This window comes from Pteronotus mesoamericanus, unplaced genomic scaffold, assembly GCF_021234165.1.
Source record: "Pteronotus mesoamericanus isolate MK-2021 breed Mesoamerican mustached bat unplaced genomic scaffold, CSHL_Meso_final contig_73, whole genome shotgun sequence".
NCBI classification, from domain to species: Eukaryota; Metazoa; Chordata; class Mammalia; order Chiroptera; family Mormoopidae; genus Pteronotus; species Pteronotus mesoamericanus.
The window spans coordinates 21844109-21860470 of NW_026555245.1; the positions used below are offsets into that span (position 1 = coordinate 21844109).

Here is a 16362-nt window from a genome sequence, read left to right on the forward strand (position 1 = left end):
GGCGCATACAGAAGACAGCCAATTGATGTTTCTCTCTCTCCCTTGCACTCTTTAAAATTAATAAGCATGTCTCCTCAGGTGAGGATAAAAACAAAAATTTTAAATTAAAAAAAAGATTCTAAAATTGATTGTGGTGATGACTGCACAACTCTGTAAATATCTGAAAACCAGTATATTTTACATTTTAAATAGGTGAATTGTATAGCATGTGACTTTTATCTCAACAGAGCTGTAATTTTTTAAAAAGAATGCAATCTCAAGCAGGTTATGAAACAGCAGATAAAGTGTGATCCCATTTCTGAAATACACGTTTTATATAAAAAATATATTAATGTGTATGTATAGAAAAAAAAATTCCAGTAGGGTAGAGACTAAACTATAAAGCTTGTTTGCTCTGGGTGGTAGGATTACAAGGCTATGAATATTTTTTCAAAAGAGGAAAAAAAGGAATTTGTGACTTTTGCTAATGAGCGTTCTTCTACTCAAAGTTGGTAGTTATCTGAATTTTATACAAGGAACATATATTGCCAGTTTAATCTGTATGGATTCTATAACACCTTCAAAATTATTAAATCAAGCCTTCTTGACGCACGAAATAAATCACTAGCCTGACAAGTCATTCTTTCATACATTCTAGCCCTTTCTAAAAATAAGGTAGTAATGATTATTCTAGTCACTAAAAACTCCCCAAATGAATGTCTCTGTCTGAAGTGACAATGGAGCACTAGAGAGTACAAACTGTTTTAACCAAGGAGTTTCCAGGACAGGACAAGTGCTGCTGCACAGGGACAAAGGGCCTTTCAGGAAAGCCGAGGCCAGAGCAACCCAGCACACTCCCAGACATAACTCCAGATCCAGGAGGCCTTCATCCTTTCAGTCAAACATGGAAGCGACAATAACTTTCTGAAAGCCATCCTCACCGAAAAGCTACTTTTCTATAGGCAGTGGCATCTTTAAGTGAGAGAGATATTGGGAGAGGTGCTGGAATGTCAGAAAGCACCCCGAAAGTTTTGGGTGTATAGTTAAGCCACAAGAATAAGATTTCAGAACCTATGGGGAAAACATTGTATAAAAACTCAGACAAAGGGAGAAACAATCTCTCTAAGACTTTTGTAGGATGCCCCTCCAGAAAAAATTAATTCTGAAATGTGGGGATTTTATTTTAAAATGAATAAGACATTAAGCTGTATATAAATTGCTAACTAGTAACACGGCTGTTAATGCATTAAAGTAATCATATTGCAATGCAAAAATTTAAACCATACAGAAAACTGTGAAGAGTCTAAGTAAAGCAGTTACGACAGTTCTAAGTTCATGAAGCATTGGAGAGTTCAAACTGATTCTTTATATATTGCCCCATCCTCTACTCCAGTCACACCCACCACTCAGCCAACACTCACCATCCAGCACTGACTGTCACTATACAGTTTATGTCCTTCCAGATAACGCAATTATATATAAAGTGTACACAACTGTAGAATTTTTACATAAAACTATCTACAGCTAGTAAAAAGAGCACATACTTAAGCTAGTCAGACCCAGCAAAAGTGAATACTCAATAAATGTAAACAAAGGAACTGACTTGGGTCTAGACCTCACTCACGCTAGGTAAGTATGTCTGAATCTCTCTGGACTACATTTATGCAAAATATATTTATATATACACATAAAATATGTATGTATTAATATATATACACTGAAAAACTTCACGAAAGGTACAGACTAAACCCTAAGACTAGTTTTTCTTTTGGCTCGTAGGAGTACAAGAGGGAAGGAGCTGTGATGATAAAATTGAAAGCATAGATATGAAAGCACTTAACAGATAATACACTTCCAAGAGGGAAAATACACAAAAACACATTCCTGCCCATGTGGAGCCCTGACATTTTCATCAGAGGAAAGATACAGTGCCTCTTTGCTTACAGAATTTTCTTTTGCTTTCTGATCTGGTGGCTGTTACTGGGTTGGCCAAAAAGTTCATTTAGTTTTTTTTGTAAGGTGACTCTAGTAGGGTTTAGTTGTCTTTTACTTCATTCAAAACAATTTTGTTAGATTCTGTTGTGACAGCTGTCATATCACCATGCATTTAAAAAAAAAAAAAATCAAAATTGGTGAATTTTTGTGTAGCCATTTTAATATTGAAGATGGAAGAAAATATGCAACATTTTTGGCATATTATGCTAAATTATTTCAAGAAAGGTAAAAATGCAACTGAAATGCAACAAAAAGATTTGTGCGGTGTGTGGAGAAGGTACTATGACTGATAGAATGGATCAAAAGTGGTTGCAAAGTTTTCATGCTGGAGATTTCTCACTGGATGATACTCCATGGTCAGACAGACCAGCTGAAGTTGACTGTGATCAAATTGAAACAATATTTGAGAATAATCAACATTATACCACACAGGAAACAGCTAACATACTCAAAATATCCACATCAATAAAGTTATTGGTGTCTTTTATTTCATGGAAAAAACTAAATAGATTTTTCGGCCAACCCAGTACATCGAGTGTTCCTCTTTGATGTAATTTGACAGAATGGATAACAGTGTAGCATCGACTTATTCACATATGTTAGATACCAGCTTCTTCTCATTGGTTGGATGAATAGTAAGAGTAAGCAGAAAGGTCTGAGATTTGACAAGAAAGAACCTTCCTTCTGACCTCACAACCCTGAGATTCTCAAAGGTTTAGCTGAAGCAAAATATACATATAGGTTCAAGGATAGAAGTTTAAAATAAATCGTATGGAGAATATTACAATATGGTATTGTTTAGGTTAGAAAGACATATTTAGCATATCTTAACATAAATAATACTATGTCTGCAAAGAGTGTTAAAATTCAAGTCCCTATATTATCTAACTTCCAGCCCATCTCATGTCTCAACGCCCTCCTCATTATAAAACTTCTGGTAAATGCCACACCTCTAGCTAAAATGCATTGCTCAAATTACTAACAGAGTTGGGAACAGCATGGAACTTCCAATGTCATAATTTAGTATGCCCTGACTGAACAAAACTGAGCTTTGAATTCTGCTAAAATGATGATAACCGATACTTAATAATCGATAAGTTATCCTTGTAACAATCTTGTTATCCTTAGAAACATATAATCATAAAACTAAAAATATTTCTCTGGCTGATTAAATATTGCTAGATTTTTATGACATTCAAATTAATTCAATGGTAAATTTCAAGATCTTTAACTACAGGTAAATTTCCTTTTTAATTCATGAAATTATTGTCACTTAATATAATTTATATCATAATCATACATAATGGATAAAACAAAGTTCATCACCTATATGACAATCTGGTGAGTTGTTAAGAACAAAGGCTCAGAACCTGGACTAGGTTTTTAAATCCTGCTGTGTCCTTTACCAACTGTGAAACTTTAGGCAAGTTATAGTCTCTGTCCCCTCACTTTTCTCTTCTCATCTGCAAAATGAGGATAATGACAGTACTTATCCCTCATGCTGTTTTGAGAATTAAGTGACATATATACATAATGCGTTGAACATTTAGCATATAATAAGCACTATAAAAATATTAGTATTAATATTTGCTTAAAATTTTTAACAAAGACAAAACTATCTCATGCTTTAAAAAGAACATTCACTCCTTCCCCTCCCCTTCTCCCCAGCCTACTACCCATACCCCAACTCTCCATCCCTCTCCCTTCTGGTCTCAGAGGACCCCGTCCTAGCCTGATCTATACCTAGGCCTGCCAGCAATCTCCACGAAGCTGTCAGTGCCACTCCCGACCCATGTGGCACCTCACACCTGTCACCCAGCTCCTGGTTCTGCTGGACTTTCCCCTCGTCGAGGGTGGCTTTCTGAGCTGCCTGCTCCATGCCCCTCTCTGTAGCCTCTCCTGCCATTCAGGTCTGTTCCCCCTCCCGATGGACGGCCGGTCAGGGGAGCGAGGGGAGTCAGGTGGCTGTTGGAACTGGGCCGAGGGTGGGAGACCCCCTCCCTGGGGCCTGCGCAGGGTGGTGGGGTCATAGGGAAGATGTGGATGCAGTGGATGCAGTGGATGCAGTGTCCGCTGTGGTTGCGCACATTTGTGGCCTTTGCCACCAAGCTGTGGAGAGTCTTCATTAACCTTTTGAGGAGGCAGATCCACACAGTGATTCATTACCAAACTGTTCAATATGATAAACTTCCCTTATCTCCTATGTCCTGGAATCGGCCAAGCCAGGTGAAGAGAAAGATCCTAATGCTGGATCTGGATGAGACATTTAATCACTCCCATCATGATGGGGTTCTGAGGCCCACAGTACAACCTGGAATACCTCCTGTCTTTATCCTCAAGGTGGTAATAGACAAACATCCTGTCCAGTTTTTTGTACATAAGAGGCCCCATGTGGATTTCTTAGACGTGGTGAGCCCGTGGTATGAGCTGGTAGTGTTCACAGCAAGCATGGAGAGTTATGGCTCTGCTGTGGCAGATAAACTGGACAAGAGCAGAAAAGGAAATACTACAGATAGCACTGCACTCTGGAATTGGGCAGCAACATCAAGGAACTCTCTGTGGTCCACAGTGACCTTTCTAGCACCGTGATCCTGGGTAACTCCCCAGGGGCTTACAGGAGCCATCCAGACAATACCATCCCCATGAAGTCCTGGTTCAGTGACCCCAGTGACACTGCCCTTCTTAGCCTTCTGTCAATGCTGGATGCCCTCAGGTTCACTGCTGATGTTCACTCAGTGTGTAATTGAAACCTTCACCAACATAGGCTCGGCTGCTCCCCCTCTACCGAGTTGTGGTCGGGGGGAAGGGAGGGTGAGCGATTGGAATGCCTGTCTGATGCCCCCTGTCCAATGGTGAGGACTGCCTGGGCAAGGTCTGCTCCTCTCTCCCCTCTGCCTGGGAGCTCTGCACTCCATATGGAGTCTGGATGGACTCATGGGCAGGACTGTGAAGCAGCCTCTCTCCAACATCATGTTCACACTCCCTGGAAACCCACACTGGGACCTAAGTGGAGGACTAGGAGAGCCTAAACAGTGTCTGCGGTGGAGAGAGAGGCTGGCACAGAGTGAGAGACAGATATTTGTTAATCCGGGAGGCTCAGAGAGAAGCCAAGTCAGCTTTATTGGGATTTGATTTTATAAAAAACTCTTGTACAAAACTGATCTCATTCTTCACTCCAAGGGGAGGGTGGGTGGGAAGCTGGGATTTGGGCCACTGGATTACACCCAAACTTGTACCCCCTTATTTTTCTCTATATTTTCTTTTCCTAGATTCCCTCAGACCTTTCACCAGCTTACTCTGGCTTTTTTGTTTGTTTTTTCCCCTCTCTTTCAAACCATGCATTATAACTCTGAAACAAAAAAATAAAAATATAAATAATAAAATAAAAAGAACATTTATTTCATTGAGAGATTATTTACCTTTAATTTCCCATGTATAATGCGCATTTTGCCCAAATTTGTGAAAAACAAATAAGGATGTGCATTATACATGGATATAATGATTACATGGCATGGGTATAATAATAGGTATGATAATCCTATGTATAATGTGCACAAAAACATGGGTGTGCATTATACACAGGAAAATATGGAATTTTCAAAAACTTTCCATTTTTATAAACAAGAATTACATTAAAGTATAAAATGCAACTGCATTCGAATATAAAAATACTGGGTGGTACAAAAGTAGATTTACAGTTGTTCAAAAATACATCAAGACAATAAATACAAGAGTAAACTCTGTGTTTTGTGTACTCACAATTATAAACCTACCTTTGCCCCACCCTGTACAGCCTCACATACCTGTTTGGAATACAAGTTCTTTCCCTCCCACACCTGCTGCCTCCAAGTTAATAAATGCACGGATCAAACTGGCCCAGGGGTGCTGAGTAATGAAACCATGACTGGCCTGAATGAGACAGAAAGAAAACAAATATATGTTAAACAATGTGAGATTATCATAGTCTCTATTTTACTTATTTTAAGACAGAACATCTATGTCAACAAGGGGAAGAAAAGGAAAATAAATCTTTTTTTCAAAGGCAGTATCTAAAGACATGTGTTTTTCTCTTTCTATGCATAATAGCTGCGCGCAGTTTGCTGAGTGGAAAGTTCCCATCACAGACGGCAGCCTCATTTCCATGAGTGATGCCAAACAATATCCTTGGTAAGTGTGAGACTGCGCAAAAGAAAGGTCAAAATAATAGGAAGGGACGATCCACATGGCTGGGTACTCATTCTGTGTGCCTACCTCAAAACATCTCTGAAACTCCTGAGTCAGACAAAACCTGAGCTGAACAATTATGCCATCACAGAGCCCTTTTATGAATCAAACGCTGACAAGATGACCTGTTCTAAGTTGAGTTTTCAAATGTCGAACATGTATATAAGTAGCTGTACTATTTTTAAAGTAGTACTAGGTACAATATATTTTTGTATATGATTTTATACTACTTAAAGGAATAATCAAAATGCTTAAGTTGTTATTATTATCATTCAAGCCTAGTATTTAAAACAGCAGAATCTCACCTGCAAAACATTTTCTTCAGCACCATTAAAGAGAAATATAACAGCATGATGTAAGGCTTCTGAAGATGTTGACAAAACGCGAAGGACTTCCAGCATCACTGAACAGCTAACTGCATCATCACTGGCACCTTTAAATCAGAAAAACAGATTTGCTCCTTAAATTTTAAAATCTTTACAGTATGAGTCATCAGGGCTAGGAATGGGGTTTTCTCATCAAGGAAGCATCACAGAGCTATTATACAAGACCAAAAGCATAGCTCTGTCTGTCAACATCCGGTGACTATTATACCCACCAGCAGTGAACTCCATGAGAATGGAGAACTTTGGTTTGCTTACTGACTTACTCTCAATGTCCAGAACCATGCCTAGCCCGGAGTAGTCACTTAATTATTATTCATTGAATCATCAACCAGATGGGACCGAAATTAATACTAAAAACTGGCATTCTCATAAATCCAAAGCAATTTGTTCCCTTCTTTATCCTTATCTCCATCCTCTATATTTTCACTTCTGGTGTTCACAGCTTCCTAGGTCATCTTCCCCTGCCACCCACCCCGTTCCTGCTTGTTTTCCTGCCAAAATCATAAGGTCTTCCAATCACTCTGCATTTACAGTGGGGTCAGTTTGGACGGTGTGACATTTTTTAAGGTTTCTACAAGGAGATGTGATGAAGAAGTACAAAGAAAACACCAAAACTATTAAGACATGAAAGAAGACTATTGATCTAAGTAGTAGTATCTCTGATCCGGCACTGATAAAGAGAGGACCTCTTCAAATCAGCTCACTTCTTCTTGATTAAGAAACTTTATATATTAATTAAAAGTGATTATAAAGATGACTTTAGTTCCTTGATTTTTTAAAGCACTATTAGAGGTAGCTAAAGGAACTAATTAGACATTTAATGATATTAAATTATTTTTAAAGTGAGGTAATTAACAGTATTATGAGCATGTAAAAAAAAAAAAGTCGTTATCTTTCAGTGACATAAACAGACCTACAGAGAAACTGACACAGCTGAGTTCTGCTTCAAAATAATTAAGGGTTGCAGGGCTGGGGGGTAAAGAAACAAAATCGGTCAAAGCTGGGTGATAGGTAAACTCAAGTTCATTAAACAGTACTCTGTTTTTGTACACATTTAAAATTTTCCATAAGTTTAAGGAGTAATCAAAGAAAACAGGCCTAGTAATAACCCAGACAATAGCCTTTTCCAATTTATACACAGGGAGGCATGGCACTACAGAGTTTAGCATGTGTTTTAAAGCAAGACTTGGAAGTAAATTCTAGCTGTTGTTTACCCTACAACTTCCTGGTCTATAGAGCAGGCTCATGATCTCTACCTCACAGGTGTGTTGTAAGGATTACAAAGTAATGTAGCCTGCATTCAATGTTAGTTTTTCCTTCTCTTTGCAAACTTAAGGAAGGCTCTGTAGCTAGTGAAAATGCTTGTTTTGGTGTTGTTAAATTCCAGACTCCATTTCTACTCAAGGAGAAACTACTTATTACCTATTACTTGCCTTGGCAGTGATTACTGGATTGTATTTTAATGAAAGTGAAACTAAGTAATAACTGTCTAAGAACTATTAAGCCAAAAGTATATGTAGCTATCAGTAAAAAGTATCACATTCCAGGAACCAAAGGAAATTAAGTTTTTAACTTTGAGACTGTGAATTACTTTAAAATAAAAAATCAGAAAGAAAAAAAAATTTTTAATCAAACCATAAAATATTTCTTTATTCAAAGAGAGAAGGAAATTGAAAGAGACATATCTATATAGAGTTGAATAAAAAGTTAAACCAGCCATTTATCTTCTTTTATTTTAACAGTTCTGTTGTCTGAGAACAGAACTAGAGAGGGTCAAATATCTTTAAGAAAGTGAAGGAAAAGTTAGAGAATAGTATATATAAGGGTTGGGTGGTTAACCAACATCTCTTTCCATTTAGAATTAACCCTGAAATTAAAGTCACTCCTAAAACAACCTGACATGGCTTCTATCAACAACCTGGAACCATAAGGCAAACCCAAGGAGACATTTAAGTCCTTTCTGTGGATAATATTACTTCTAATTGGCATTAGTCCAGAAGGTCCAGATGTGTTGCTGAGAACTTTTTAAAAAAGCCCATGTTTCAATTAGTTCATCCATTGAAAGGATTTAGGTGATAGTCTATTTTATGTGTGGGGTGTTTTGGGGGTTTTTTTGACAATTTTTAATAATTTAGTATTGGCAGACGTGTCCTTGGGACTATTGGTATAGGTAATCTTATAAAATTTTAGTTTAAATTGAGTTCCAATGACCCACAGAAATGCCATCCTTTCATTACTGGGCCCCATATATATGATTTATAACAAGTGGAACTATGTTTATGATACTTGTATATACAGCTTTCTTATATAATGGTCTTAAATAACCATGGTGTCAATCTGTCCCTTCCTACAATTTAAGCATCATAATAGTGAACACAGGGTGACACTTACTTTATTACTGCTTTGAAATAGGCATAAAAGACCATTGGTTTCCCTCGTGCACACAAAGATATTTTTGATTTTATACGAACAAATTAGCTTATACTGACTTTTTAAATATCTTTTAAGAAATTTAATAGGAACAAGAAAATTTCATAATAAACATGTCATTGAGACATTGTGCTAATATGGAAGAGAGCACCTTCTCATGCTACAAATGCATGCAAATCTCTCCTACTCTAAATAATTCACATTGGTCCTGCTAACTGCTCTTATTGACAGTCAATAACTCACCTTTTTCACCAGATCATTCTATACTACATGTGCTCAATTCACTGTTGAAACCTCAGGAGTTTTTTTCAAATCTAGTTGCTTTTACTATGTAATCTTCTTGGAAATATGTGTATGATTTTTTTATTTTTTAGTTTTTTAATATGTGTTTATTGATTGATTCTAAAGAGGAAGTGGGGGAGAGAGAGAGAAATATTGATTGGTTGCCTCCCCTATGTGCTCCAACCAGGGATGGAATCTGCAACCTAGGCATGTGCCCTAACCAGGAATCGAACCTTCAGTTTACGGGACAACACTCCAATCAACAGTCACACCAGCCAGGGTTGTATATGATTTTTTAAAAAGCATGTTATATTCGTCTTGGCCAGGTGGCTCAGTTGGTTGGAGCATCGTTCCTGTACACCAAAAGGTGGCAGGTTCCATTCCCAGTCAGGGCACATACCTAGGTTCTGAGTTCGATCCCCAGTCAACGCGTGCACGGGAGGCAACTGATTGACATCCCTCTCACATCAATGTTTTTCCCTCTTTCTTCCTTCCTCCCCTCCTCCCCTCCGCCCCACCTTTTCTCTCTCCACACCCTCTCTATAAATCAATAAACATATCTTCAGGATAGAAGCTAAAACATAGTAATACAAATAAAGAATTTAAAAAGCATGTTACAGTCTAAATGCAATTGGCAAGTTTTCTCATTAAAGACATCCTAGGATGAATCATTTTATCAAGCAAATAAAATTTTATATTTTATATAACTCTAGATTATCATATTGGGCCTGTTATAAGTTCAAGCAATTCAGAAATATTAGTAACAATTAAAAAAGGGAACCTGCTCTTGCCAGTATGGCTCAGCTGGTTGGAGCATCATCCCATAAACTGAAAGGTCATGGGTTCGATTCCCACTCAAGGCACATGCCTTAGGTTGTGGGTTCAGTCACCTGGTCCCTTCTTGGGGCACATACGTACAAGAGGAAACTGTTCAATGTTTCTCTCTCACATCCATATTTCTCTCCCTCTTGCTCCTTTCCCTTCTCTCTCCCATAAATACATCCTAGGGTAAGGATAAAATAAAAGGGGGGGAACCCTCGTGCACGGTTGATGGGAATGCAAATTGGTGTAACCACTGTGGAAAGCAGTATGGAGTTACCTGAAAAAATTAAAAATGGATCTGCCTTTTGACCCAGTAATTCCACTTCTTGGAATTTATGCGAAGAAAAGTGAAACACTAAGTCATAAGAATACAAGCACTCCTATGTTCACTGCGGCCTTATTCACAATAGCCAAAATTTGGAAGTAGCCCAGTGTCCATCAGCAGATGTGATAAAAGAGCTGTGGTATAGTTGCACAACAGACTATTACTCAGCCACAAAAAAAAAAAAAAAAAAGAAAAAGGAGGAAATGTTACTACTGGATGGACCTGGAGAGCTTTATGCTAAGTGAAATAAGCCAGTCAGAGAAGGACGAGTACCATAGGAGTTCACTTATATGTGAAACTAATGAACAAAATGAACCAACAAGCAAAACAGAGACAGATTTACAGATAGAGAGCAGGCTGACAGCTGTTGAGGGTGGTAGATTTGGGTGCTGGGTGGTAGGGGGTGGCGGGAATGAACAAGAAAAAAAATAAAGGGAAAAAATCACAGACAGGGACAACAGTGCGGTGACTCTGGAGGGGAAGGGGGTGAGGGAAGGTGGAAGAAGATATAAGGGGATAAATGGTGATGGAAGGAGACTTGACTCAGGGTGGAGAACACACAATACAGTGTACACAATGCAGTGTACAGATGACGTCTTGTAGAATTGTGCCCCTGAAACCTGTATAATTCTGTTAACTGGTATCACCCCAATAAATTCAATAAAAAGGAAAAAAACAATAGCAAAGAAAAAAAGAAAAAGAAAAAGCATTTTTCATGCCAGGCACTATTCCCTAAGCAATGCCAATGGGAAAGTACTATTATCTCCATTTTACAGATCAGAAACTGACAGAAAAAAAGAGGTTACAGTAAGTAGATTGGCAAAGAGAGCATGAACTCTCCTTCCTTTCAAATGTGTCTGGCTGGGAAACCCAGCATGTGGTCCCACTTCTGTCTCTGATCAGTGGTGATCAGCTAAGTGTATTTCTGTGTCCAATAAGGGTCTTGAACCAGATGCCATCTCAGGTCTTGTCTGCCTCTAACATGCTATGATTCCACTGTTAAATGCTACAATTTTTTATTCTTCCCTACTTACAATCTCTTTAGTAATTATTGAAAACACTTTTCTGATGAATTTTATTTTTTAAATGAAAGTTCAATTTAAGAGATTCTCATTCATTCAAAATATTTATTGTGTCAGGCACTGTCCTAAACATGAAGTATTCTATCCTGACAAAGGATTTTTCAGAGGAAGATTAATGGATTAAGGAGGTATTCTAAAAGTATGGCATCCCCAGTGGGCCAAAATTCTCACTTTATAGGTTGACAGAAACTGCTGGGAAAGATGTCCTCCAAACCTTGTGTTCTGTGAAGGCAAGCGCTTTCTTTATCCCATATCCCCAAAGCCTAGTACCAACACCTGGCCGAGTAAACACCTGAAGAGGCAGCATCTAACTCCAGGACTCAGGGACATATACTGGTAACACTGATAAAGCTGCTTCAGTCTACCAGCAACATTCCCTGTCCTGTCACAGGGCTGCTGGCACTAATGTTTAAAAAAAATAAATAAAGACCTTCAGAGAAAAGTGAGGGATTAGTTCTTAAACTAAATGGTACTATTCTAATTATACCGCCTGCCATCACAGATAAGGTTTGTCCAAGAAACTGGTGCCACACAATTGCCCAAGCAGCTTGGTGTTAACAAGTGGTCTGGGCTGCGTCAACTGCAAGATGACTAAAAATTGGTACATACCTGGTGAGTTTGCCACTGAGTCGAAATGACAGTTAGCCAGAACAGCATGCTGGGCTCCATCTCTGGGTTCCAGCTTTACCACAATGTTGGTGATATTGTCATAGCAGCTTGTAAAACCTCCCAAAAAGTCAATACTAAAGGAGCCTGTGGGCCGCTGTACATCTACTGAAATCTTGTGAAAGCTGTTACTTTGACTTTCAATCAGTTTAATCTGTTCCAAAAGATAATGCACTGTCAGAATTTCATTTTCTGGGCTTCCTGTAGTCCTGGGGCCAATGGATGTTATATGTTCAAGATAATCCCTGAAAGCCACCAAAAAAAACTGATTAACACTTACCACAGAACAACTCTTCTACAATCCCCCTCACCCCCAAAATCAAGTTCTTTGACTTCTCACATTAAAGAGGCTGAACTTTTTGAGTGAACACTCGGTGAAATACATGACTGTCTAACCACTATTCATGTGAAACTAATACAAAATAATATTGAATGCAGACCGTAATTGAAAAATAAAATCTACACTAAAAAAAAATTTTTTTAAGGCTGTCTTTTATTATTTCAGGTAATCTGTGAAAGCCCACTTGTAAAGCTTATTTAACTTTTGTCTCTCATGAGTTCATCCCTTCACAGAGTTTTCTCTACCCACTCCACTCCCAAATTCTCTCAATCCTCATACGAAGACTAGAAATCTATTCAAAACGTGTAAATGCTTAAGACTGGACAGCACGGAATGCACCTTCATTGGGCCATATTCTGGAGGGCTGCAGATTCTGGGTTACCAAAAAGAAACAAATGAGCAAAGACAATTAAGTCAATAGGTTAAATAAATAAACAAAAAAACCTTTTTATAGTAAGGAACTGGACTCAGGCCTCCTGATGTGCCCACAGGCCTAATTACTTCAATTCAGGCCAAAACCGACTCTACCCCTAAAACAAACAAAAATGTTTTGTCTTTTCACTGCATTCCAGGTGGGGAAAAAGGAGGGTGGGGCATGTGTGTTCCAATCCTTAGTAAAATAAGCTTCCAGCACATTGTATTTAAAAAAAAAAAAAAGTTTTAAAATCACAGTGGCTATTGAAAATTCTGCTAGGTTATAATTTTGAGCTTTGACATACTTATGCTACAATACCTTTTCTTTAATCTCCTTTTCTAGCACACTTTATAGTATCTTTTTTTTCATTAAAAAAAAATTAAACCTCACACACCAGGGGCACAAAGATAACCTCCAGTAATCTCAAACTTTTGAAATTGTAAACTTTTGAAGCGTAATATTCCAGGCTGAGCCTCCACAGCTTTCAGGTGTAAGGGCTGTCACCGTCAATAAGCTAGACCCCTGAATTATCCCCTTCCAACACCTCCTCAGGAACCTAACTTACAAAACTGGCTGGGTACACAAATTTCGCGCTCCTTTATTTCATTAGGAAAGCAAAAGGACTAGTAAAACGTGGAAGTTGCTCCATTAAGATGAGGAACGACTGAACAACCAAACTATCTACAGGTGGGGCAGGAAGCGGGTGGAAAAGCAGGAACAGCCCCCTGACCGCCCCCCCCACCATCTGCACCACCAGCCTAACAGGGAGCAATGCAAGCCCTGCCTCCTGTAAATAATGGGACTCCAAAAGAGGGGCGCGCAAGACCACCCCACCCCCACGTGGAGTCAGGCTGTGCCGGCGAGCCTGGGCGGTCCCGCAGGGGAGAACGCACACAGGTGCGGTGCCCAGGCTCTGGCAGGGGACGAAGGGGACGCGCGGGCCGGGCGGCATAGGCCAGTACCTGGCTTGGCGCGCGTCGAACTCCCCGCGGTGCCCAGTGGCCCCACGCAGGACGAGCTGCTGCAGCGAGAGCTGCACGAGCGTCCGCAGCGCGAGCAGGTAGAGCGCTAGCCCCAGCGCGGCGCGCGCCTCAGACAGTCGGGTCCACGCAGCTCCGCTCGCGCCTCCGCTACCCGCCGCGATCCGCTTCCGATTCCTCGTGCTGCGGCCGCACGCGTCCACCAGGGGCTCAAGCTCCGGGGCCTCCCTATCTGGTTGTGGCGCGGCTACCAGGCCGTCCCGGCGTTCCCCTCCGACGCGATGTCGCCTCACGGCAGCCGACTCCGAACCCCACTCCATGGCCACGAGCCTCAGACGCCAGCCGAACCGCCCAGCCCGCGACTGCCCCGTGAGCAGCCGCGGCAGCCGCAGCGCCTCCTAGTGAGCGGACGGAAACTGCAGAGGGCCAAACTTCTTCTGATTGGCCCGTCCCGCCGCGCGATGACCCAGTCTCTTTGGGCAGATCCTCGGTGGGCACCACGGCAGGGCGGGCCCAGGGTGGCCTTGATGGGTGTGCCTTCTCCTGCAGTGCTTCCCCGCCGGGTGTGGGACAGAGATTTCCAAACGGAAAGATACCCATAAACCTAGAAACATGAGATAAGTGAGAGATCGCTTTTAAAAGAATACACATGGTGCACCAGGGCAGATAAAAAAGGCAATGGCCCAGCTTTCCCGAGGAACTTTAGAACGGGCTCTTAACACTGTAGGCTCTTAACATTAAAAATAGTACTGCGCAAAGGAGGTCCAGACTCATGCTTCCACAGATCTTAACTGTGTGAGGTAACCACGATTGGTTACCTCCGTTAACAGCTGAAGAAAAATAATAGCTATTATGTATTGAATAACTGCCATGAGCCAAGCACTGTGCTAAATAATTTAATATATTATCTCATTTGAGTCTCATAAGAAAGCTGAAAGGGAAATATTTTTATTTCCATAGTAGCTGAGAAATTATAGGTAACAGCTGAAGAAGTTTAATCTAAATCATTGGGCTCTCCAAACAGCATTCTATACCACTACTAAATATGGCACTCTGAAAAACCATCATCTAGTCTTCTTCCTGCCTGCTGATGCAGTGAGCCTCTCTGCTTCCAAGTTCTGTGACCATTAACCTAGAGGCCAACTGGGTTGCACCACCCTACCTGTCTGCCCTGTCTGTCTGCTCCAGCCTACTGCTCAGGCCCACCTGACACCAGGGTGCTCCTTATTCTCAGCACTCCAGCAGGCCTCTTTCAAAGCCCTTCCTGCTCATCATCTTTCCTTCTCCAACAGGATCTTCTCACATGCTGTTTGAGTTGCCTGAAATGTTCTTCCCTCCTCTCATTGCCTAGTTGTTTCCCATTTAACGTTCATATGCAAAGCTTAAGTGGTACTTCCTCAAGCAAGAATCTCCCAATCTAATTAATGAAGCCAGTTTCCCCTGTTCGTAGGCTCTCATAGCACCATGTATGCATATAATTACTTAATATTTTCCTCATTAGACGGTAAGTTCCATGAAGGCAGGAATTATGTCTGGTTTTGCTCACCATTATATTCTCTCTTAACACAGAACATGACATGTAGTACATAGTCAATTATAAATAGTTCTTGATTGAGTGAATAAATGAAAGCATAACAATTTTACAATGCAGCATCATAAGTTTAGCTTGATAAAATCCTTTTCAGTTTGTAAGGTACAGAAGCCCAAAGACAATGTCCACTCATTTATTCATCACTATGTCCCCAGTGCTTAGCTCTGTGCCTAGCAAATGAGTATATGGGCCTGGCACAAACAACCCCCCTTTTTTATTACAAAATCTTTTATTACAAAATCATAAGCATGTAATTCTGTAACATAACAATATCACGCTCAAGCACACCGTATGACATTTTAGGTGAAATGTTCACATTAAAACTATAAATTATTACACCCATATTATTACCCTACCAACCACACTCAAGCAGGCCTTACTTCTGTCAGACCCTGTATATTGTCTTTTAGGGAACCAGGTATCTTGCTATTCTTTCCAAAAACTTCAGCGCCTCCACCATCTTTGGAAGATAGCATCTCAGAAACAACTCTGTCTACCACAGTGTAACTATATATGGGGTCTGTAGTTCCTAGGCAAAGGACACAAATGTTTCATGGTTCATTAAGCTTTACTTATTTTGTGCTGTCACTTGCTGGGCTGTGTGGGTGCCAAAAAACCTACCAGGAGCTGGGTTACTGGTTAAATCATTTGAGCTCTCTTTTTCTGAATGGATAGTGTAAGTTAAGCATCTCTGACAACATTCCAGGAGAAGCAACTAGTAGAATAAAAGCCCAGCTGTCAAAGTCAATTAGATCTGAGTTCCTGAATCGGGAAACTTCAATATATATGGCATTATGCAAGTCAGTCTCAGAGCCTCAGTGTCCTTATCTGTGATAATGGACATA

The 16362-nt window shown here is 40.2% G+C and overlaps 1 protein-coding gene and 1 pseudogene across 5 annotated transcripts in view; one reads left to right on the forward strand and one right to left on the reverse strand.

The window, feature by feature from the left end:
- ERMP1 (endoplasmic reticulum metallopeptidase 1) overlaps positions 1-14284 on the reverse strand; it is a 61837-nt gene extending 47553 nt beyond the window's left edge. For all 5 annotated transcript variants that reach the window (XM_054583104.1, XM_054583105.1, XM_054583106.1 and 2 more), the window contains exons 1-4: positions 13909-14284; positions 12135-12436; positions 6504-6631; positions 5778-5883 (exon numbers count right to left, since the gene is read on the reverse strand). In XM_054583104.1, the coding sequence (XP_054439079.1) occupies positions 5778-5883; positions 6504-6631; positions 12135-12436; positions 13909-14246 (874 nt within the window). In that variant the 5' untranslated portion in view covers positions 14247-14284. The remainder of the gene's footprint in view (positions 1-5777; positions 5884-6503; positions 6632-12134; positions 12437-13908) is intronic.
- On the forward strand, positions 4027-5003 carry LOC129078465 (CTD nuclear envelope phosphatase 1-like; annotated as a pseudogene).
- Positions 14285-16362: the final 2078 nt, after the last annotated feature.